Source organism: Pan troglodytes, chromosome 1 (assembly GCF_028858775.2).
Source record: "Pan troglodytes isolate AG18354 chromosome 1, NHGRI_mPanTro3-v2.0_pri, whole genome shotgun sequence".
In the NCBI taxonomy this organism is placed as follows: Eukaryota; Metazoa; Chordata; class Mammalia; order Primates; family Hominidae; genus Pan; species Pan troglodytes.
The window spans coordinates 225,628,856-225,650,792 of record NC_072398.2 but is presented as its reverse complement, the minus strand read 5'-3'; the positions used below and the strand labels follow the sequence as shown (position 1 = coordinate 225,650,792).

The following is a 21,937-nucleotide window of genomic DNA, read 5'->3' as shown; positions in this document are numbered from 1 at the left end:
GGCAGTCCTACCAGGGCAAGTTGCCTGGCACCTTCCCAGACAGCACCCAGCTGATGAAAGCCGCCTTCACAGGCCAAGGCCTGGAGACGAGTGACAGGCAGCGGGCACAGGTCCAGGGTCCAGCATCCACCTGCAGCTTGTGTAGCCTGCCCAGCCTTGCTGGCCCGTGTGGGGGCCCCAGGAGCAGCGTCTCCCCAGGTCTGCATCTCCTCTCTGCTTCTCTAGCAGCTCCAAGGCTGAGCAAGTCACTCTCCAAGAGCGTTCCTGGCTCTGGCTCTTACTTGCTAGGTAACCTGGGCAAGCTGTCAGAACCCTCACTCCTCCATGTGCTCATCTGTACAATGGGTAGAATGACAGCACTGCCTCGCCTAACTGTGGGAGATCACGCAGATCGCACACTCACTCCACAACAGCGCTGGCAGACACATGGTACACAGTAGATAGTCCACACGTTAACTAGGAGAATTTTTCCCTCTTCGGTAAGTATTTAGCCAACTTGGTTGGAAGCTCCAAGAAACCCACCATCTGGCCACAGGATGCCACTTCTAGAGCAAATGACCACAGATGTCCCCCAGCGACCCATAGCTGCCCATCCCCAGTGTCACCCCTCCACCCTGGGTGAGAGTCTATTATGCAAACCAGGGCCCACTTAGGCCAACTGGCTTCTGGCTCTGAGGTCAGGCAGGGCCCAAGGTTCCGCGGGAGGCTCAGGGACGGTTGCCTGTGGAGCGGCCGGCACGGCGTGACACAGTGGCCGGGGGATCCCCAGAGCACACAAGAAACCTCATTTGGCTTCTCAAGTGTTCATTTTTAAATACCTTTGTTTTTAAAAATTGAACTTACTCTATGAAAGGTTTTTGGGCTTTTTTTGTCTGAGTTATGAGGTAGCCAATTATAAGTCACAAAATGATTCTATCAGCCTCTTCCCTTTGTTTTCCACTTAGTAGGAAGGGCCTTCCCCGCACCAGCTGCAGCGGGCAGAGGGTCACTTTCCACACAGGCCTGTCCTGGGGGCACTAGCCAAGGCTGTGGGTGGGTGCGGAGAGCAGGGCCCAGCTCCTGGTTCTAGAGCAGTGAGGAAACATCAGCCCAGCATTTCCCAGGAGCAGCAGAGCCAGCCTCCAGAGCAGCCTGAATGACTGCTGCAGGCCTCACTTTGCCTGTGAAGTGGAGCCACACACAGCAGGCTGGCCCCCAGGAATGACACAAGGCCAGGGAGAGAAGACACGGGCCAAGGGCTGCAGAGCAGCGGAGGAAGTGCTTTCATGCGGTGGGCACTGAAGACAGGACAGATAAGTGGGTAGCCTTTAAGACAGAAGACCAGGGACAGTGCCTGAGGCCCCGAGGAAGAGCCTGGAGCCACCTGGCAACAAAGTGAGGACTCGGCACTTGGCGCTGTGCCATCAGGAGTACATGCCAGGAACTGCAGACCGCACGCCAGCTGGCTTCCACGGGCCTGGCCGCCTTTCTTCAGCACCTTGGGTCCTGCACCAAGGACCATCCTAACTCCCCAACTGACCACCCAGGAAGCCAGCCCCTGCCCTCAAGGTCAGACACAACCCTCTCCCCTACAGGACCTTACTCCTGACTGGGGACTGTGCTGTCACCTCCAATGCACAAGGCTCAAAGCCCAACTCACTTACCCCTTCTCCCTTTCCCCAAATCAGACACCTTCCCTCCAAGCCGGGGCAGCCAGTGAGTCCCAGCCTCAGCTGGGATTCCTTCCCATCCTGCATACCACCACCAGCTGCTCCACACCTGGCCCCTCCCTCTTCCCCTCCCCACCTCCCTCATTCCTTCCAAACAGCTCAGGAACCGCTGGACCCAGCCAGCCTCCAGGACCCATAAACAGCTCTGTCACTCTCTCAGGCCCCGCCCCATGGCCTGGCCAAGGCCAACCGTGTCCATCCCAGGACAGGGTCATGACTGCCTCCGTCTAAAGGCAGGCAGGGGTGAGAGCCAGGGAGCCAGGGGAGCCAGGGAAGCTGCTGCCTCTCACTGGAGACTTCGTTTTCCCATTTCTTTTTTTTTTTTTTTTTGAGATGGAGTCTCGCTCTGTCTCCCAGGCTGGAGTGCAGTGGCACGATCTTGGCTCACTGCAAGCTCCGCCTCCTGGGTTCACGCCTCCTGGGTTCTCCTGCCTCAGCCTCCCGAGTAGCTGGGACTACAAGCGCCCGCCACCACGCCTGGCTATTTTTTTGTATTTTTTAGTAGAGAAGGGGTTTCACCGTATTAGCCAGGATGGTCTTGATCTCCTGACCTCGTTCGTGATCCCATTTCTAATAAAGACACGGGTACCGAAAGCACTTCATGTTCCTCTTCACTATTTTTTTTGTTTGTTTTTTGAGACAGGGTCTCATTCTGTCACCCAGGCTGGAGTACAGTGGCATGATCTTGGCTCACTGCAAACTCCGTCTCCTGGGTTCAAGCGATTCCCCTGCCTCAGCCTTCCGAGTAAGTGGGATTACAAGCATGCACCACCACGCCTGGCTAAATTTTGTATTTTTACTAGAGACAGGGTTTTGCCATGTTGTCCAGGCTGTCTCAAATTCCTGACCTCAGGTGATCCTAAAGTGCTGGGATTACAGGTGTGAGCCACCGCACCCGGCCCCTCTTTACTATTAAAAAACTGAAATACAGGCTGGGCGCAGTGGCTACTAGGGAGGCTGAGGTAGGAGGATCACTTGAGCCTGGGAAGAGTACATTGCAGTGAGCCACAATTGCACCACTGCACTCAAGCCTGGGCAACAGAGTGAGATGCTGTCTCAAAAGAAAAAAAAAAAAATTGAAATATATTTGGCTGCTGGGCGCGGTGGCTCAACCTGTAATCCCAGCACTTACAGAGGCTGAGGCGGGGGCGGATCACTTGAGGTCAGGAGTTCAGGACTTGCCTGGCCAAAATGGCAAAACCCCATCTCTACTAAAAATACAAAAATTAGCAGGGCGTGGTAGTACACACCTGTAATCCTAGCTAGTCAGGAGGCTGAGGCAGGAGAATTGCTCGAACCTGAAAGGCAGAGGTTGCAGTGGGCTGAGATCATGCCACTGCACTCCAGCCTGGGTGACAGAGTGAGACTTCGTCTCAAAAGAAAAAATAAAAGAAAGAAATACATTTGTCTATCTCTAGGATTCCTGGGTTAAAAATTATCTAAAAATAAAGAAAGACACAGGCCAGCTCGGGCAACGGCACAGGCCTGGCCCAGTTCTGGAGGACTGTTTACTGCTGAGTCTGACATGTTATTCCTCCCCCAGCCCCCAACACGCTAATCCTGCACTTCTTCCCCCTCCTCTGACCCCAGAAACTTCAAGGAAAGAAAGAAAGCTGCCCAGGGTGGGGCCTTTCCTACGTCGCTGCCTTCTTTCTCTGGGCCTGGCCCCAAACATCCCCTGCTCTATCTTCTGCCTGCCAGGTCCTGGCAGCCAGTGGCCCGGGCTGACTGCAGGTCTGGAATGTCACCCAGGCCCACAGCCCCGCCCTTTTTCTGTTCCAGCTGCTCCTGTCCCAGATCAGAACCATGTCTGTCCAGTCCTTGTAGCACGAGTGGCGGGTGCTGGGGCCCAAGGCTAATGGACGCAGATGCTGCCAACCCACTCTCAGCCACCCCACTCCCGGCCGGTGTCCCCTCTGGAGGTGGCATCCAGCTGATGACAAGGGCTCTGAGGAAGCTGAGCACACATGGGTCAAGGAGCCACTCCCAGAAGGGCGCCACCCCACCTAATCTCTGGGAAAGCTTCCCAGAGGAAGTGACACCTTGGCCAAGTCCTGAAGGGTGAGCCAGGAGCAGAGGTCCGAGAAGGCTACGAGGAGAGGGAATGTTCGGGGCCCAAGGCCAGGAGTGCCCAGCGAGCTCCGGAAACAGAAAGCAACCCCACAAAGCTGGCGCATGGCCCAAAAGGGGGTGAAGAAGCGATGTCCTGAGACAGGGACGCAGCTGTCATGCAGGGCCTCAGGGCTGAGACAAAGTCTGGATCCATCCTGAAAGGAGGGGAGGCTGGGGAGGCTGAAGTCCAGGAACCACACAATCAGACACTGTTTGGGGAGGTCACCTCCCATGGCCTCTGCACTGGCCTCTCACTCCCCATGGCCTCTGCACTGGCCTCTCACCCCCCGTGGCCGCTGCACTGGCCTCTAGCCCCCCCACGGCCTCTACACTGGCCTCTAGCCCCCCCCCCATGGCCTCAGCACTGGCCTCTCACCCCCTATGGCCTCTGCACTGGCCTCTTGTCCCCCCCATGGCCTCTGCACTGCCCCTCTTCCCCCCATGGCCTCTGCACTGGCCTCTCACCCCCCGTGGCCGCTGCACTGGCCTCTAGCCCCCCCATGGCCTCTACACTGGCCTCTAGCCCCCCCCCATGGCCTCAGCACTGGCCTCTAGCCCCCCCATGGCCTCAGCACTGGCCTCTCACCCCCTATGGCCTCTGCACTGGCCTCTTGTCCCCCCCATGGCCTCTGCACTGCCCCTCTTCCCCCCATGGCCTCTGCACTTACCTCTTGCCTTGGCTGAGATCCTAACTGGCCCTGACTGCACAGCTCCAGGAGTGACTCTTCCTAAGCAGGAGTCTAGCCAAGTCACTCCCTTATCCATACCTTCCAGGGCCTTTCCCATCTACAGAATAAAGACTCAATCTCCTAGTAAGGCATCTGGAGCTCTCAGGGATTGGGAACTTTTCCGCCTCAGCTCTCACTGCCCTGCGGGGCTCCGAGCTGCACCTGCCAGAGCACTGCTGCTTAGCAGGCACGCCTGGCCCTTCCCACCGTTCTACCTGTCCCAGCAATGCCTGACCCACCCTTTGTGAAGGACAGGGAACCATTCACAAATAGGGGAGTGTAAGCGAATACCCACTCACAGAGGGCACCCGGCACCACCCACCCAAACCCCAGATGCACAGGGACACCCTGACCCAGGATTCCACTCGCAGAAATTTACCCCACAGCTGTTTCCACACACGGTTAAACGAAGCACGTGCAAGGGTACTCACTGCACAGCCGTGTATAACGCAGGACATGGGCCAGCGCCGAGATGTCCACATAAGGACATAAAAGCAACAGCCACACATTGGAATATTGCTCAGCCTTGCACGAGGAGTAGGAACCTTCTCAGAGACCAGCTGTCAGGTGAAAAACAGCAAGGCACAGAGCCAAGGGAGCAAGGTGACCACCTGGGGCGCAGGGACGACCATTCCAGGAAGGAGGTGTGAGAAACCAGAGGCCTCCATGGCCCCCAGAGGAAGAAACTAGCTACTGGGCAGGGACCTCAGTGAGATGCCTGTGTCTTTTGGATGCCTTTAAACCATCTCAACCCTTTCAAATTAATAAGTGTTCTTTGAAAATGCTTCAAGGCACAGCTCAAAACTCAGATCTCATCACACCAGAGGCCGGCGAGCACTCATCCCAAGAGCACCTACAGCAGCGGCCCTGGGGTCCAGCCCACGTCCTCGCAGGACAGCCTGAGCCTGTTCCGCGGTGGGAGTGAGGCGCCTGGAACAATTGAGGGGAGCCTGGCAGGGAGGGGAGCCGCTCCTGTCCCCTGGCCTCACCTTGAGGGCTGGCCATGCCTCCTGTGCCCCGGGGCCCTCTCAAGGTGGAGTCCCACCTAAGCCACATGGAGCCCGAGTACTGGGTTGAATTGTGTCCCCCAAAAGATGTGTTTGAGAACGAACCCCCAGAAACTACGAATGTCACCTTACTTGGAAAGAGTTCTTTGCATCCAGATACAATCAAGATGAGGTCGCCGTGCCTTAGGGAGGGCCCTAACCCAATGACTGGTGTCCTTATAGGAACAGGGAAGTCTCGACATGAGACACAGGAGGTCCAGGTGAAGATGAAGGCAGAGCCGGGAGCAGCCTCCCGTCAAAACTTCGGGAGCGTGGCCCTGCCCACCGCTGGTCTCCAGCCTGAGGAAACTGCTTCCGGTTGTCAGCTGCCACCTGGTTTGTGGCCATGCCCGGAGGTCTCTGATGCTCCCAAAGAAAGCAGCACTGAGTGGCACAGGGGAGCCCTGAGGCAGCAGCGGCAGCACCCTCAGCACCCTCAGCCCTGCCCAGCACCCTCAGCCCAGCCCAGCACCCTCAGCCCCGCTCAGCACCCTCAGCCCCGCTCAGCACCCTCAGCCCCACTCAGCACCCTCAGCCCAGCTCAGCCCCTGCCACCCACACCTGGCCAGCCCTGGACAGGCCCCTGTGCGGTGACCTTGGCAGCAGCCCTGCAGGGCACTGAACCCTGCCTGCCCCTTCCACAGCCCAGCACACAACCAGCTGGGAGTGTCACCAGTGTCTCTGACTCTGACACAAAAATGTCAGTGCTGGCCGAGCGCAGTGGCTCACACCTGTAATCCCAGCACTTTGGGAGGCCGAGGCGGGCGGAGCATGAGGTCAGGAGTTTGAGACCAGGCTGGCCAACATGGTGAAACCTCGTCTCTACTAAAAATACAAAAAAAATAGCTGGGTGTGGTGGCAGGCTCCTATAATCCCAGCTACTTGGGAGGCTGAGGCAGGAGAATTGTTTGAACCCAGGAGGCGGAGGTTGCAGTGAGCCGAGATCATGCCATTGCACTCCAGCCTGGGCCACAGGGTGAGACTGTGTCTCAAAAAAAAAAAAAAAAGACAACGACTACACTTTTGTGGCTGGACCCAGTGGCTCATGCCTGTAATCCCAGCACTTTAGGAGTTGAGGCAGGTGGATCACCTGAGGTCAGGAGTTTGAGACCAACCTGACCAACATGGAGAAACCCCGTCTCTACTAAAAATACAAAATTAGCCAACCATGGTGGCCCATGCCTGTAATCCCAGCTACCTGGGAGGCTGAGGCAGGAGAATCGCTTAAACCCAAGAAGCGAAGGTTGTGGTGAGCCAAGATCGCGCCATTGCACTCCAGCCTGGGCAACAAGAGCGAAACTCTGCCTCAAAAAAAAAAAAAAGTCAGTGCTAAAATGAAAACATTACTACGTGAAACCCAGGGTAACCAGGGGTAGGTGAGCCTTGCTTCCTTTACTCCACGGTGGAAGCTTAAGTGCCCACCTGAAGGTGCACAGCCAGGTAAGGGTCTGGGGTATAGGCGGGTCAGGCCCACACGGGGCCTGCAGGGCAGGCGGCTTATTACCGCCCCCTTCTGACAAAGGCCTCAAACCAGAGGTCAAGCACCAGGTGCGTGTGCTCCACCCTCACCTCAGCTGGAAAGCTGGGTGGGACAGAGGTGTCTGGGCAGACTGTCCCCAGTCATAGGGCTGCAGCTGCCACTCATGGCTGGGGGCCACCACCTGGGGCCTGCAGACACTCGGAGCTTCCTTCAGGAGCTCAGCAGAGGCTGCCTTGGCCAGGAGTAGACAAGGGACAGGGGTTGCCCTTCCCGGAAGGAAAGGAGAAGCGGGTCTCCTTATGGCATGGGGGGCGGGGGCCTCACACCAGGCAGCCTTGAGGGACAAAACAGGCACGTGGATGAGCGTGGGGCCTCAAAGTCCAGGCACAAGCACACATAAATGCCTCCTCTTTCCATGGGGGACTCTGCCAAACGGAAGCTCAAGCAGCCCTGCTTCTCCTCTTTTTTTTTTTTGAGAGGGAGTCTCGCTCTGTCACCCAGGCTGGAATGCAGTGGCGTGATCTTGGCTCTCTGCAACCTCCACCTCCCGGGTTCAAGCCATTCTCCTACCTCAGCCTCCCAAGTAGCTGGGATTACAGGTGCATGCCACCATGCCCGGCTAATTTTTGTATTTTTTAGTAGAGATGGGGGTTTCACCATGTTGGCCAGGCTGGTCTCAAACTCCTGACCTCAGCTGATCCACCTGCCTCGGCCTCCCAAAGTGCTGAGATTACAGGCGTGAGTCACCGAGTCTGGCCCCTGCTTCTCCTCTTTGACTTGCTGCCTAAGGCAGTTCCGGCGAAGTCCCTTCAACCCACAGACACGCCACTGCATCTCCAGAAGAGGGAAGGGTGGGAGGAAGGGCTGTGCCAAGGAAAGTTCCAGCAGCACTTGCAGGCCCCCAAGCAGGACGGGGGAAGAGGCCAACAATGGCCCTGAGCTCCCAGCCTCCATTTTGGCCAGGGGCAGGGGACTGACCCAGGAGGCTCCTTGTGCAGCCCACAGACCCCCCCCTCCACCGCAGGTAGGAAGCTCAGCAGCGCTGGGAAACTGCAGCAAACCCAGCCCAGCTGGAGGGAGCAGAGGGAAGCCACAGGAGCAAGGCTGGAAAGAAAACCAGGTGCCTTCCTCCCTGGGGACTAGAGCAGGCAGGGGAGTGCCCTGGTCTGTCAGGGGACCCCAGCTCACGCAGGCCTGCACTTCCTATCCCGGCTTCGGCTGACCACCTAATCTTGGGGGTCAGTAAGAGCCAGGCCAGGTGGGTGCCCTACTGCCCTTCCTGGCTGCATGACACCAGCCAGCCTGCTGGGCACAGGGGCCAAGTCCCCTCTACCCACCCTTCCCTTCCAAATGTCCCTAAACAATCCACCCACAGTGGCCCCTGCACGGCCTAGACATGCCCATGACTGGCAGTACCTGCTCAGCTGGAAAGCCATGGTGGCTAGGACATCCCAGGATCAGATGCAGAGAAAGGCGAGGGAGCAGGGAAGCATCACAGAGTCCTTGCCTGACCCAGGACTGTCCCAGCTCCCTGCCACACCAGGCTTGGTGGGGAGCACCCCCCACCCCCAGCTTCCTGAGCTGCCCAATCTGGCCAGGAAGAGGCTGCCTCGCCAATCCAGAGCGTCTACCAGAAACCAGTCGTCATGGAAACCTTGCTTTATAAATAATTACAGAAGAAGTAATTCTGTGAGCTCTTCCGGCTGCCATGCCAGGAGATCAGGAAGGCAGAGGAGCCGCTGCTGAGCGGCCTCAGGGAAGCGGCTGTGAGGCTCTGCCTTCTCTGACAGGGCACAAGGCCCCCTAGTCTTTCTCCAGGGTCTCAGCCAAAGCCAGGTCTGGCCCCACTGCCGCCTTCTAGAGCTCCCTGAAATGTAGACAGGGGAGGAAGGTCACAGGCCAGCAAGGACTCCAGCAGGTCCAAGCCTGCATCCTGCTGATGGAGCTGGCATCTAAAGCCTGTCCCAAGGACCAGCTCCCTGGCTGAAGCAAAGTGGACAGGCGGTCCGGCCTCCCCTCTCCTCAGGCCACACCCCTGTCCTTCCCCACTCCCCCTCTTCCTTCCCCCAACCCCCGCTTCAGAGGATGCCATGCCTGTCTTGGGGCTCAGCAACTCCACTACCCTTCCTCCACTCCCGCGGGCTCTTAGGCTGCCGGCTGCCACCTGTGGGCCCTGTGCCCCCCAACCCGTACTCTCTTCACTCCGCCTCCCCTTCTACTGGGTGTCAGGAAGAAAGAAAGAGGCCAAACAATCACAGCGGCCAGGGTGCAGGCTACAGGAGGCCCAGTGCAGGAGGCGGGATGTGTTATCACCACAACCTCCCCCAGTGCTGCCCCCACCAGGGTTGCTTTCCCAGGAATCCTGTGACCAGCAAGGGAAATGGAAAGTCCCCAGCCAGAGTGCAGGCCGCACAGCCTCAACCAGGCTGCACCCGCTGGCCTCTCAGGCTGGCCCCCAGCCTCTGGGCAAGTTTCGCATGTTTAGTTGTGAAAGAGAAAGTTAGGGCAGAGAGGGCTAATTAGGCCACTCCCACTGGAACAGCCGCCCCTTATCAAGGCCCTTATCAAACTGCCAGAGCCTGGGCTTATTCTATCTAACCAGCTGGCAGGCACTGAGCCTGGGAAGTCACTCTGGTAAAAGTTAAATGGGTAAATTATTACTAAAAGGATGTCCTTTCACCTATGTGCAAAAATAACAAGTCCTAAAAGGACAAGTCCTCTCACCTATGTGCAAAAAGAAGGAAAAAGACATTTTCAGCTTACAAACCCCACACGCACTGGGTCCCACAGGGAGGCTGGTGCTGCCCCCGCCCAGGGATGCTTAATGTCTAGAAGCCAGCAGAGGAGAGGATTCTAAAGGGATCCCACCGACCCAAAATGTCTGCCCAGAGGGGAGGTCAGAGGGCTGAGTCTGGCCCAAGCCTGGCAGCTAACCCTGGCTGAAAATGCCCCCGAGCCCTCCCCACCCAGGCCCGGGCCGTCAGCCTCCTCAGCCCCCTGGCTGCCCATCTCGGCCCATCATCCTGAGTAGCCGGCATCCCAGGGCCAGGGTCTTGAAGCCACAGCGCCTCCCACCCTGGCACACAGGACAGGTCCTCCCAAACACACTTCCCTCCCCTGACCCCAAATAGCCCGTAGTTCCTCTCAGCTCCCAACTCACTGTTTGGCCTTCTCCCCAAAACAGGCCCTGTCGACTTCCTTTCTGAGGACGTTTAGTGACAAGCTTCTCCGAAGCAGGAGCATTGTCTCCCCACGTCTCCTGTCGGCTCCCTCCAGAAGCTGCAGCCAAATGGAACTCAAGGAATGAGCCTGGGCCCCAATACTGTGCCCTTTGGACTTGGCCTCATCCCTCCAGGTGGGCATTGCTGCCTCCCTAAGCAACCCTTCCAGCTGGTCCCAGTCCAGGTGTGCTAGGCCCACCACCCACCCCAAATCAGTGAGGACCTACCAGGCTTCCACAGCAACACAGGTTCAAGCCACAACCAGATGGTCCCGCAAAGAGGAAGCACTTCTCAGATAGCTTAGCCTTATGAGTAAATAATCTCAAAGTTAAACAACTACAAGTTGCTATTTCCCATCTAGTAAATTAAAAATCATTTTAATTGACAAAACGAGATGTCTAGAAATGTTCATAGCAGCATTATTCACAACCACCCAAGGATGGAAACAACCCGGTGTCCACCACGGATGGGTAGGTAAACAAAATACGATAAATCCATACAATGAGATATTATCTGACCATAAAAAATGAAGACCTACAGATCCACAGTAATGCACGGACCAGCCTTGAAACCACGCTGGGTGAAAGAAGTCAATCGCAAAAGGTCACACGCCATCTGATTCCATGTATATTAAATGTCCACAACAGGCAGATCTACAGAAACAGAAAGTCAGCTGGTGGGGGGCAGGGGCTGGAGGAGGGGAAATGGGAGTGACTGCTAAAGCGTGCAGGTTAATTCCGGGGGTGATGAAAATGTTCTGGAATTAAATCGTGCTGGTGGCTGCACAGCCTTGTGAATCCATTAAGGTTCACGCAGAATTGTACAATCAAAAAGGGTAGACTCAATAGAGTTATAGCTCAGGAAAGCTGTTATAAACTACAAACAAGGCAGGGTGGAGTAGTTCACGCCTGTAATCCCAGCCCCTTGGGAGGCCGAGGCAGGCGGATCACCTGAGGTGAGGAGTTTTGACACCAGCCTGGCCAACACGGTGGAACCCCACCACTACTGAAAAGAAAGTTAACCAGGCATGGTGGCGTGCTCCTGCAATCCCAGCTACCAGGGAAGGTGAGGCAGGAGAATCACCTGAACCCAGGAGGCGGAGGTTGCAGTGAGCCTAGATCACGTCACTGCGTTACTGCATTCCAGCCTGGGCAACAGAGCGGGACTCTGTAAAAATAAATAAATAAATAATAAACTACTAACAACTGGATGCCAGAAGCTGTGGCCCCTCCCTACATAAGCACTGGCCATGTGGGTGACACATGGCAGGAGCCCTCGAAACGCTCTTACCTTTGCCACAGAAAGGCACTCCCAAAATCTAAAGAAAAACACACACAGCTTGGCAGAGATCTGCAGATGTGGCATCCATCTCTAACCCAAAACAAAGTAGAACTGGCTCAGTAGGCTGTGAGCATCCCTAAAAACATGCTCGAGGTTGTGTCTGGTTTCTACTTTTCTGGGGAAAAGACCCAGTTTTCTGCAGCTTTCAAAGCCATCTGGAAGCTAAAAAGTCAAGAGGTGGGCTGGGCACGGTGGCTCACGCCTGTAATCCCAGCACTTTGGGAGGCCAAGGCGGGCGGATCACCTGAGGTCAGGAGTTTGAGACCAGCCTGGCCAACATGGCAAAACTCTGTCTCTACTAAAACTACAAAAATTAGCCGGGCGTGGTGGTGGGCGCCTGTAATGCCAGCTACTTGGGAGGCTAAGGCAAGAGAATCGCTTGAACCCAGGAGGCAGAGGTTGCAGTGGGCCGAGATTGTGCCATTGCACTCCAGCCTGTGTGACAGAGTGAAACTCCGTCTCAAAAAAAAGAAAAAAAAAAAGTCAAGAGATGGCAGCACCTCTTCCCCCATCCCTCCCATACCTGCCCAGGCAGCCAAGCATATAGAAAGAAGGTAGGAAATGAGACAGGCACCTAGAACTCAAAAGCACACTGAGCCCAGCTCATCAGAGGGCACTCGGAAGAGAGAATTCAAGGAGAACTCTGCAACGACATGCCCTAGAATGGGAGGCCACATCCCTCTCCCCAACCGAAACTCACTGCCTCATGCTAGAGGAAGCTGGTAGGGTCAGAAACTTACATCCGGGCTCCAGAAAGATCTCTCAGAGCTCAATGTGAAAAAAACAAATGACCTTTGGCTAGGCGCGGTCGTGCACGCCTGTAATCCCAGCACTTCGGGAGGCTGAGGTGGGTAGATGGCTAGAGCTCAGGAGGTGGAGACTCTTCTAGGCAACATGGTGAGACCCCATCTCCACCAAAAATCCAAAAAAATTAGCCGAGCATGGTGGTGCGCACTGCGGGTGGCAAGCTATCCAGGTGCCGAGGCAAGAGACCAAGGGCATGAGCTTTTCCAGTATAATAAAATATATAAAACAATAAGAATTATACTAGATCTAGATCATAGACATGATTATATATGAATATCATTAATCATTAATTTGTAGCAATTACTCTTTATTCCAATATTATAATAATCCTCGCTCTATAATCATAACCTAGGAAAAACCAGGTTATACAGAGATGGGAGCTGAGGGGACATGGTGAGAAGTGACCAGAAGAAAAGTGCGAGCCTTCTGTTATGCCCGGACAGGGCCACCAGAGGGCTCCTTGGTCTAGCGGTAACGTCAGCGTCTGGGAAGACGCCCGTTGCCAGGCAGACCGTGGTTCCAGCAGTAGCGTCAGTGCCAAGGAAAAACACCCGCCACTTAGCAGACCAGGAAAGAGAGTCTCCCTTTCCCCGGGGGAGTTTAGAGAAGACTACTCCTCCATCTCTTGTGGAGGGCCTGACATCAGTCAGGCCTGCCCGCAGTTACCCGGAGGCCTGTCTCCCTGTGATGCTGTGCTTCAGTGGTCACGCTCCTAGTCCGCTTTCATGTTCCATCCTGCACACCTGGCTCTGCCTTTTAGATAACAGTAGCAAATTAGTGAAAGTACTAAAAGTCTCTGATATGCAGAAATAATGGCATAAGCTGTCTTTCTCTCTCTCCCTCTCTCTCAGCCTCCGCTGCCAGGCAGGGAAGGGCCCCCTGTCCAGTGCACATGTGACCCACGTGACCTTACCTATCATTGGAGATGATTCACACTCTTTACCCCTCCCCTTTTGCCTTGTATCCAATAAATAACAGCACAGCCAGGCATTCGGGGACACTACCAGTCTCTGCATCTTGGTGGTAGTTGTCCCCCGGGGCCAACTGTCTTTTATCTCTTTGTCTTGTGTTCTACAATCTCTCGTCTCCCCACATGGGGAGAAAAGCCACCGACCCTGTGGGTTTTCTGTGGTCCCAGCTACTCAGGGGGTCCCAGCTACTCAGGGGGCTGAGGTGGTAGGATCACTTGAGCTGGGAGGTCAAGGCTGCAGTGGGCCAAGATTGAATTCCAGCCTGGATGACAGAGCGAGACCTTGTCTCAAAAAAGGCCAGATGCAGTGACTCACACCTGTAATCCCACCACTTTGGGAGGCTGAGGCAGGAGGATCACTTGAGCCCAGGAGTTCCAAGCCGGCCTGGGCAACAAGACGAGACTCCACCTCTAGAAAAAAAGAAAAGATGTTCAACATCATTAGACATTAGGAAAATACAAAAGTAACATCTAAAAGCAATTATCGGCCAGGTGTGGTGGCTCACACCTGTAATCCCAGCACTTTGGGAGGCCAAGGCAGGTGGATCACCTGAGGTCGGGCGTTCAAAACCAGCCTGACCAACATGGAAAAACCCCATCTCTACTAAAAATACAAAATTAGCTGGGCGTGATGGTGCACGCATGTAATCCCAGCTACTCGGGAGGCTGAGGCAGGAGCATCCCTTGAAGCCGGGAGGCAGAAGTTGCAGTGAGCCAAGATCATGCCATTGTACTCCAGCCAGGGTGACAGAGCAAGAGACTCTGTCTCAAAAAAAAAAAAAAAGCCCAGCATTTGGCCTGGCGCAGTGGCTCACGCCTGTAATCCCAGCACTTTGGGAGGCCGAGGTGGGAGATCACGAGGTCAAGAAATCGAGACTATCCTGGCCAACATGGTGAAACCTCATCCCTACTAAAAATACAAAAATTAGTTGGGCGTGGTTGCGCTCGCCTGTAGTCCCAGCTACTCGGGAGGCTGAGGCAGGAGAATCACTTGAACCCGGGAGGCGGAGGTTGCAGTGAGCCAAGATCACGCCACTGCACTCCGGCCTGGGGACAGAGCAAGACTCCATCTCAAAAAAAAAAAAAAAAAAAAAATTAGCCAGGCATGGTGGTGGGAGCCTGTAATCCCAGCTACTCAGGAGGCTGAGGAAGCAGAATCGCTTAAACCCGGGAGGCAGAGGTTGCAGTGAGCTGAGATCGCCCCACTGCACTTCAGCCTGAGCAACAAGAGTGAGACTCCGTCTCAAAAAAAAAAGGAAAGGAATGAATGACTGATACATGCAACCATGTGGATGAATCTCCAAGTAATCGTGCTGAGCAAGGGAGGCTGGACAAAAAGAGAACTGTGCAAGTCCATGTTTATAAACTTGGAGGAAACACAAACTATAGTGACAGAAAGCAGATCAGAGGTTGCCTGGGGGCAGGGAGGGACCAGAGAAGCAGAGGGCCTCAGCAGGGTGACAGGTCTGTTCACAGTCTCGGTCTTGATTGTGGTGAAGGCTTCACAGGCTCACACAGGCATACCTCAGAGATATTACGGGTTTGGTTCCAGATCACCGCAACAAAGCACACATTGCACCTTATAATAAGTCACATGATTTTTTTGGTTTCCCAGTGCACATGAAAGTTACACTGTACTGTAGTCTATTAAGTGTATAATAGCATTATGCCTTAAAAAAAAGTATATACCTTCATTTAAAAACACTTTATTGCAATCGGGCACGGTGGCTCACACCTGTAATCCCAGTACTTTGGGAGGCCAAGGTGGGTGGATCACAAGGTCAGGAGATCGAGACCATCCTGGCTAACACGGTGAAACCCCATCTCTACTAAAAAACAAAAAATTAGCCCGGCATGGTAGTGGGCGCCTGTAGTCCCAGCTACTCGGGAGGCTGAGGCAGAAGAATGGCGTAAACCCGGGAGGCGGAGCTTGCAGTGAGCCGAGATCGCGCCACTGCACTCCAGCCTGGGCGACAGAGCAAGACCCCGTCTCAAAAAAAAAAAAAAAAAAATTTATTGCTAAAAAATGCTAACAATCATCTGAGCCTTCAGTGAGTGGTATTCTTTTTGCTGGCAGAGAGTCTTGCCTCGATGTTGATGGCTGCAGACTGATTCATATTGTTTTGGGGTTTTTTTTTTTGAGACAGAGTCTCATTCTATAGCCCAGGCTGGAATGCAGTGGCACGATCTTGGCTCACTGCAACCTCTGCCTCCCGGGTTCAAGTGGTTCTCCTACCTCAGCCTCCCAAGTAGCTAGGATTACAGGCACGCGTCACCATGCCCAGCTAATTTTTTGTATTTTTAGTAGAGACGGGGTCTCACTATGTTGGCCATGGTGGTCTTGAACTCCTGACCTCAGGTGATCCGCCCACCTCAGCCTCCCAAAGTGCTGGGATTACCGCCCGGGCTGCAGACTGATTAGGATGGCGACTGCTGAAGGCTGGGATGGCTGTGGCAGTTCCTTAAAATAAGACAACAATGACATTGACCACAGCAATTGACCCTTCTTTCCACAAAATATTTCTCTGGGCCAGGCACGGTGGCTCATGTCTGTAATCCCAGCACTTGGGGACCCCGAGGTGGGAGAATTGCTTGTGCCCAGGAGTTCCAGACCAGCCTGGGCAATATAAGGAGATGCTGTCTCTACAAAAAATAAAAATTAAAAAATTAGCTACTCATGGTGGCACTTGCCTGTGGTCCCAGTTACTTGAGAGGCTAAGGGTGGGAGGATCCCTTCAGCTCAAGAGGTCAAAGCTGCAGTGAGCTGTGATTGCACCACTGCACTCCAGCCCGGGTGACAGAGTGGGAGCCTGTCTCAAATAAAAAAAAAAAAAAAGATTTCTCTGTAGCATGCAATGTTTGATAGCATTTTACCCACAGTAGAACTTACTTTTTTTTTTTTTTTTGAGACAGAGTCTCACTCTGTCAGCCAGGCTGGAGTGCAGTGGCATGATCTCAGCTCACTGCAACCTCCGTCTCCCGAGTTCAAGTGATTCCCCTGGCTCAGCCTCCTGAGTAGCTGGGACTACAGGTGTGCACCACCACACCAGGCTAATTTTTTGTATTTTAGTAGAGATGGGGAGAACATGTCAGCCAAGATGGTCTCGATCTCCTAGACCAGCCCAGCAGAACTTTCAAAAGTGGAGTCAGGCTGGGCGCGGTGGCTCACGCCTGTAATCCCAGCACTTTGGGAGGCCGAGGCAGGCGGATCACGAGGTCAGGAGATGGAGACCATGATGGCTAACATGGTGAAACCCCTTCTCTACTAAAAATATAAAAAAATTAGCTGGGCGTGGTGGCAGGCACCTGTAGTCCCAGCTACTCGGGAGGCTGAGGCAAGAGAATCGCGTGAACCCAGGAGGCAGAGCTTGCAGTGAGCTGAGATCGCACCACTGCACTCCAGCCTGGGCGACAGAGCGAGACTCCATTTCAAAAAAAAAAAAAAAAAAAGTGGAGTCAGTCCTCTTAAAACCTATGTTGTTTTATCAACTAAGTTTATGGAATATTCTAAATCCTTTTGTTACGGGATCTTTGGGGTGTCCCTTTTCTGGCCAGAAACCTCTGTGTCTTGTGGCACCTTTGCCCAAGTTTTGCTGGGGCCCACTGGGCTTGTTCCACCCACTCAGCCTGGCAGGCTGCGCTTGGCTCATGCTACCAGCCTGGAGCTCCCATGCCTGCCAAGGACAAGCCTGGTGTGGAGCAGCAAGCAGTGTGTGAGTGAGCATGGAGTACGGCCACTGCACAGTCAGACATGCCAGCTGCTGCTGCAGGGCAGGCAGCTCCAGATGCTGGCACAGGTGCTGGTTCTCTGCAAGGCTGCACCTGGACCAAGCGCACCTCAAGCAGCTTGCCTGGTTGGCACACGGGAATGCAGTGGTGCCTGGAAGCTTGGTGACGCCAGGAACTGCAGGGCCCCAAAGAGGGAGTCACAACCCTGACTCAGGGAGTTCCCAGGTCTGGACTCCCCAAAGGGCCACAGCTCTTCTTTCCTTCCCTTCACTGGCAACGTGGCAAGAAGGGGCATGTTTCAGCCCTGTTTGTGTTACAGTTCTTTCAGCCTCGCCATTTGGCAGGTCCCGAGTTCTTGCCCTGTGACCAGGAAGAATGAGGTACGCAGAAAAATGGAGAGTGAGCAAGACAAAGAGGAGCTTTATTGAGTCACAGCCAGGTCGTCCCAGTGAGTGTTCAGCTCTCAGCAGAGAGGGTAGCTCTTCTTTGCAGCTGGTCATCCTGTCATCTTTCTGTCCTCTGCTCTAGTCTGGCTGAGTCCGGGGTTTTTATGGGCCTCAGAGTGGAGGAAGTGTGTGTTGACTGGTCCATGGGTGGGCCAGCAAAAAGCACCACAAGCTTCCCCTCTGGTCCTCGGGACTGGCCGGCCGGCCCCCAGGCTTCAGGCCCTCCCCAATTTGAAGGTGAGGCTTCACCGGGGACCAGACCCCTTCTACCCAGGAGCCTGTCTGTCTCTCGCCACTGTTCATGGCATCCAGGCTGTTTGTGCCAGCCTATCCTCAGCCCCCACTTGGCCTCCCTCCCATGCCTGTTGGTGCCCAAAGTCTGAATGGCACCATCAGCAGGGTGGGTGCGGTGGCTGCACCGCAGTCCAGGTCCCCAAAGTGAATGCCGCTCCCACTTCCCGCCCCAGGGCCCTGAGGCATAACCCAAGCTCTGCATCCCAGGCCCAGCCCCCACACTCCATATGCAGGTGCAGCATCACCCCAGGCCCAGCTCCACCTTGGGGCCCCTCTCTGCCCACACCTCCATGCCCAATCATGCTGCTTCCCCACCAGCAGGCAACTCAGCCTGGCCCCGTTGTGGTGGCTCCCAGGGCAGTGGGCTCTGGGAGACTCCCAGGGGTAGGCTCCAGGGACTGACTATCTCCTCTGCACACCCCTCCCCACAGTGAGAGCGGGTAAGAGCTCTGACACTGAGCCAGGGTCTGGAGCGGCAAGGCTCCAGGCCTGGGAGCGGGTCCTGCTTGGCTGTGCAAGGATGGGGGCGGTGCAGTCAGCTGCCCGGGGAATGCAGGGCACAGGGGACCCACTGCTGCCACTGCTGCTGCCACTGCTGCTCCCACAGCTGCTCCTGCCACCACTGCTTGCACCACCCCACTGCACCTGGCGTGAGGGCAGGAGTTGCTCCAGATGGCCCACCACTGCCATTACTTTCTTGTCATTTCAGCAACGTTCATGGCATCTTCCCCAAGACTAGATTCCATCTTAAGAAACCACTTTCTTTTTTTTTCTTTTTTGCTCTGTTGCCCAGGCTGGAGTGCAATGGCACAATCTTGGCTCACTGCAACCTCTCCACTTCCTAGGTTAAAGCGATTCTTGTGACTCAGCCTCCTGAGTAGCTGGGATTACACACACATGCCACCACACCTAGCTACGTTTTGTATTAGTAGAGACGAGGTTTCACCATGTTGGCCAGGCTGGTCTCGAACACCTGACCTCAGGTGATCCACCCACCTCGACTTCCCAAAGTGTTGGGATTACAGGCGTGAGCCACCTCGCCTGGTCTATAAATATTCTTAATGGCATCTAGAATAGTGAATGCTTTCCAATGTAAATTTTTCAATTTACATTGCCCAGATCAGAAGAATCACTATGGCAGCCAGAGCCCCACAAAATGCATTTCTTTTTTTTTTTTTTTTGTAGAGAAGGAGGCTCACTCTGTCACCCAGGCTGGAGTGCAATGGCACAATCTCAGCTCACTGCAACCTCCACCTCCTGGGTTCAAGCAATTCTCCTGCCTCAGCCTCCTGAGTAGCTGGGACTACATGCACATGTTGCCATGTCCAGCTAATTTCTTTTTTTTTTTTTTTTTGGAGATGGAGTCTCGCTGTATCGCCCAGGCTGGAGTGCAGTGGCACGATCTCAGCTCACTGCAAGCTCCGCCTTCCAGGTTCATGCCATTCTCCTGCCTCAGCCTCCCAAGTATCTTGGACTACAGGTGCCCGCCACCACACCTGGCTAATTTTTTGTATTTTTTGTAGAGACAGGATTTCAACATGTTGCCCAGGCTAGTCTCAAACTCCTGAACAAAGGCAATCCACCTGCCTCAGCCTCCCAAAGTGTTAGGATTACAGGCCCAAAATGCATTTCTTAAACAATAAGACTTGAAAGTCAAGACTACTCCTTGATCCATAGGTTGCAGAATGGATGTTGAGTTAATAGGTGCTATTATCCACTATGGTTTGGATATGAGGATCCCTAACCTCATGTTGAAATTCAATCCCAATGTTGGAGGCAGGACCTAATAGGAAGTGTTTGGGTCACAGGATGGATCCCTCTGGAAGGGCCTGGTGCCATCCTCGTGGTCATGAGTGAGTTCTCACTTTATTAGCCTCTGGGAGAACTAATAGTTAAAAGGAGCCTGGCACCTCCCTTCTCTCTCACTTCTCTGGCCATGTGACCTGCACACACCAGCTTCCCTTCCCCTTCTGCCGTAAGTAGAAGTGGCCTGAGTCCCTCGCCAGAAGAAGATGCTGGTGCCATGCTTCCTGTACAGCTTGCAGAACCATGAGCCAAATAAAGCTCTTTCCTTCATAAATTACCCAGCTTCGGGCATTCCTTTACAGCCACACAAATGGACTAAAGACAGCAGGCACGAAAACAAAATTAATCTCCTTGTGCATCTCCATCAGAGCTCTTGGTTTATCAGGTCTATTGTCAACGAGCAGTGTTATTATTATTATTATTATTTATTATTATTATTATTATTATTTGAAATGGAGTCTCATTCTGTCACCTGGCCTAGAGTGCAGTGGTGTGATCTCAGCTCACTGCAGCCTCCGCCTCCCTGGTTCAAGTGATTCTCCTGCCTCAGCCTCCCAAGTAGCTGGGATTACAGGCATGCACCACCACGCCCGACTAATTTTTGTATATTTTTTAGTAGAGATGGGGTTTCACCATGTTGGCCAGGCTGGTCTCGAGCTCCTGACCTCAGGTAATCCAACCACCTTGGCCTCCCACAGTGCTGGGATTACAGGCATGAGTCACCACGCGCAGCCAATGATTAGTATTATTTTGATTTTTTTTTTTTTCTTTTGAGACAGAGTCTCACTCTATTGCCCAGGCTGGAGTGCAGTGGTGCGATCTCGGCTCACTGCAACCTCTGCCACCTGAGTTCAAGTGATTCTCCTACCTCAGCCTCCTGAGTAGCTGGGATTATAGGCGCCTGCCACTGCGCCTGGCTAATTTTTGTATTTTTAGTAGAGACGGGGTTTCACCATCTTGGCCAGGCTGGTCTTGAACTCCGTACCTCGTGATCCACTTGCCTCAGCCTCCCAAAGTGCTGGGATTACAGGCGTGAGCCACTGCACCCGGCCTGATCAGTATTATTTTGAAAGAAATCTTTTTTCTGAGCAGTAGATCTCAACGGCAGGCTTAAAAATATTCAGAAAACTATGCTATAAACAGATGTGCTGACATCCAGGATTTGTTGTTCCATTTATAGAACACAGGCGGAGTAAATTTAGCATAATTCGTAAGGGCCCTAGGATTTTCAGAATAGTAAACGAGCATTGGCTTCAACTTAAAGTCACCAGCTGTATAAGCCCCTAACAAGAGAGTCAGCCTGTCCTTTTTTTTTTTTTTTTTTTTTTTGAGACAGAATCTCACTCTGTCACCCAGGCTGGAGTGCTGTGGCAGGTGCAATCTTGGCTCACTGCAACCTCTACTTCCTGGGCTCAAGCGATTCTCCTGCCTCAGCCTCCTGAGTAGCTGGGACTACAGGCAAGTGCCACCACACTCAGCTAATTTTTGTATTTTTAGTAGAGACAGGGTTTTGCCATGTTGGCCAGGCTGGTCTCAAACTCCTGACCTCAAGTGATCCACCCGCCTCAGCCTCCCAAAGTGCTGGGATTACAGCGTGAGTCACCAGACCTAGCCTGTCCTTGGAAGCCAGGCATTGACTTTTCCTCCCTAGCTATGAAAGTCCTAGATGGTATCTTCTTTCAACAGAAAGCTGTTTCACCCACACTGAAAACCTAGGCAGGGCACAGTGGCTCACGCCTGTAATCTCAGCATTTTGGGAGGCTGAGACAGGTAGATCATTTGAGGTCAGGAGTTCGAGACCAGCCTGGCCAACATAGTGAAATCCTGTCTCTACTAAAAATAAAAAAATTAGCCAGGTGTGGTAACGTGCACCTGTAGACCCAGCTACTCGGGAGGCTGTGGCAGAAGAATCTCTTGAACCTGAGAGGTGGAGGTTGCAGTGAGCCAAGATTGCACCACTGCACTCCACCCTGGGCGACAGAGCAAGACTCTGTGTCAAAAATAAAAGAAAAAACCTATTGTGTAGCCACCCTCACTGGTGATCTCAGCCAGATTCGGATAACCTGCTGCAGTTTCTCCAGCAGCACCTGCTGCTCTACCTTGTACTTTCATGTTACGGAGGTGGCTTCTTTTCCTTCAACCTCATGAACCAACCTCTGTTAGCTTCACGCTTTTCCTCTGCAGCTTCCTCACCTCTCTCAGCCTTCATAGAATTGAAGAGAGTTACGGCCTTGCTCTGGATTAGGCT

The 21,937-nt window shown here is 53.9% G+C and overlaps 1 protein-coding gene across 3 annotated transcripts in view; it reads right to left on the bottom strand.

The window, feature by feature from the left end:
* ACOT7 (acyl-CoA thioesterase 7) overlaps window positions 1-21,937 on the bottom strand; it is a 134,259-nt gene that overhangs the window by 90,211 nt on the left and 22,111 nt on the right. The window contains exon 1 of one of the 3 annotated variants that reach the window (XM_001156070.8): window positions 8,492-8,682. The exons of the other annotated variants lie outside the window; for them this stretch is intronic. Within the exon in view, the coding sequence (XP_001156070.1) occupies window positions 8,492-8,511 (20 nt within the window). The 5' untranslated portion in view covers window positions 8,512-8,682. Of the gene's footprint in view, window positions 1-8,491; window positions 8,683-21,937 lie in introns of those variants that run through there. 3 annotated transcript variants of the gene reach the window in all.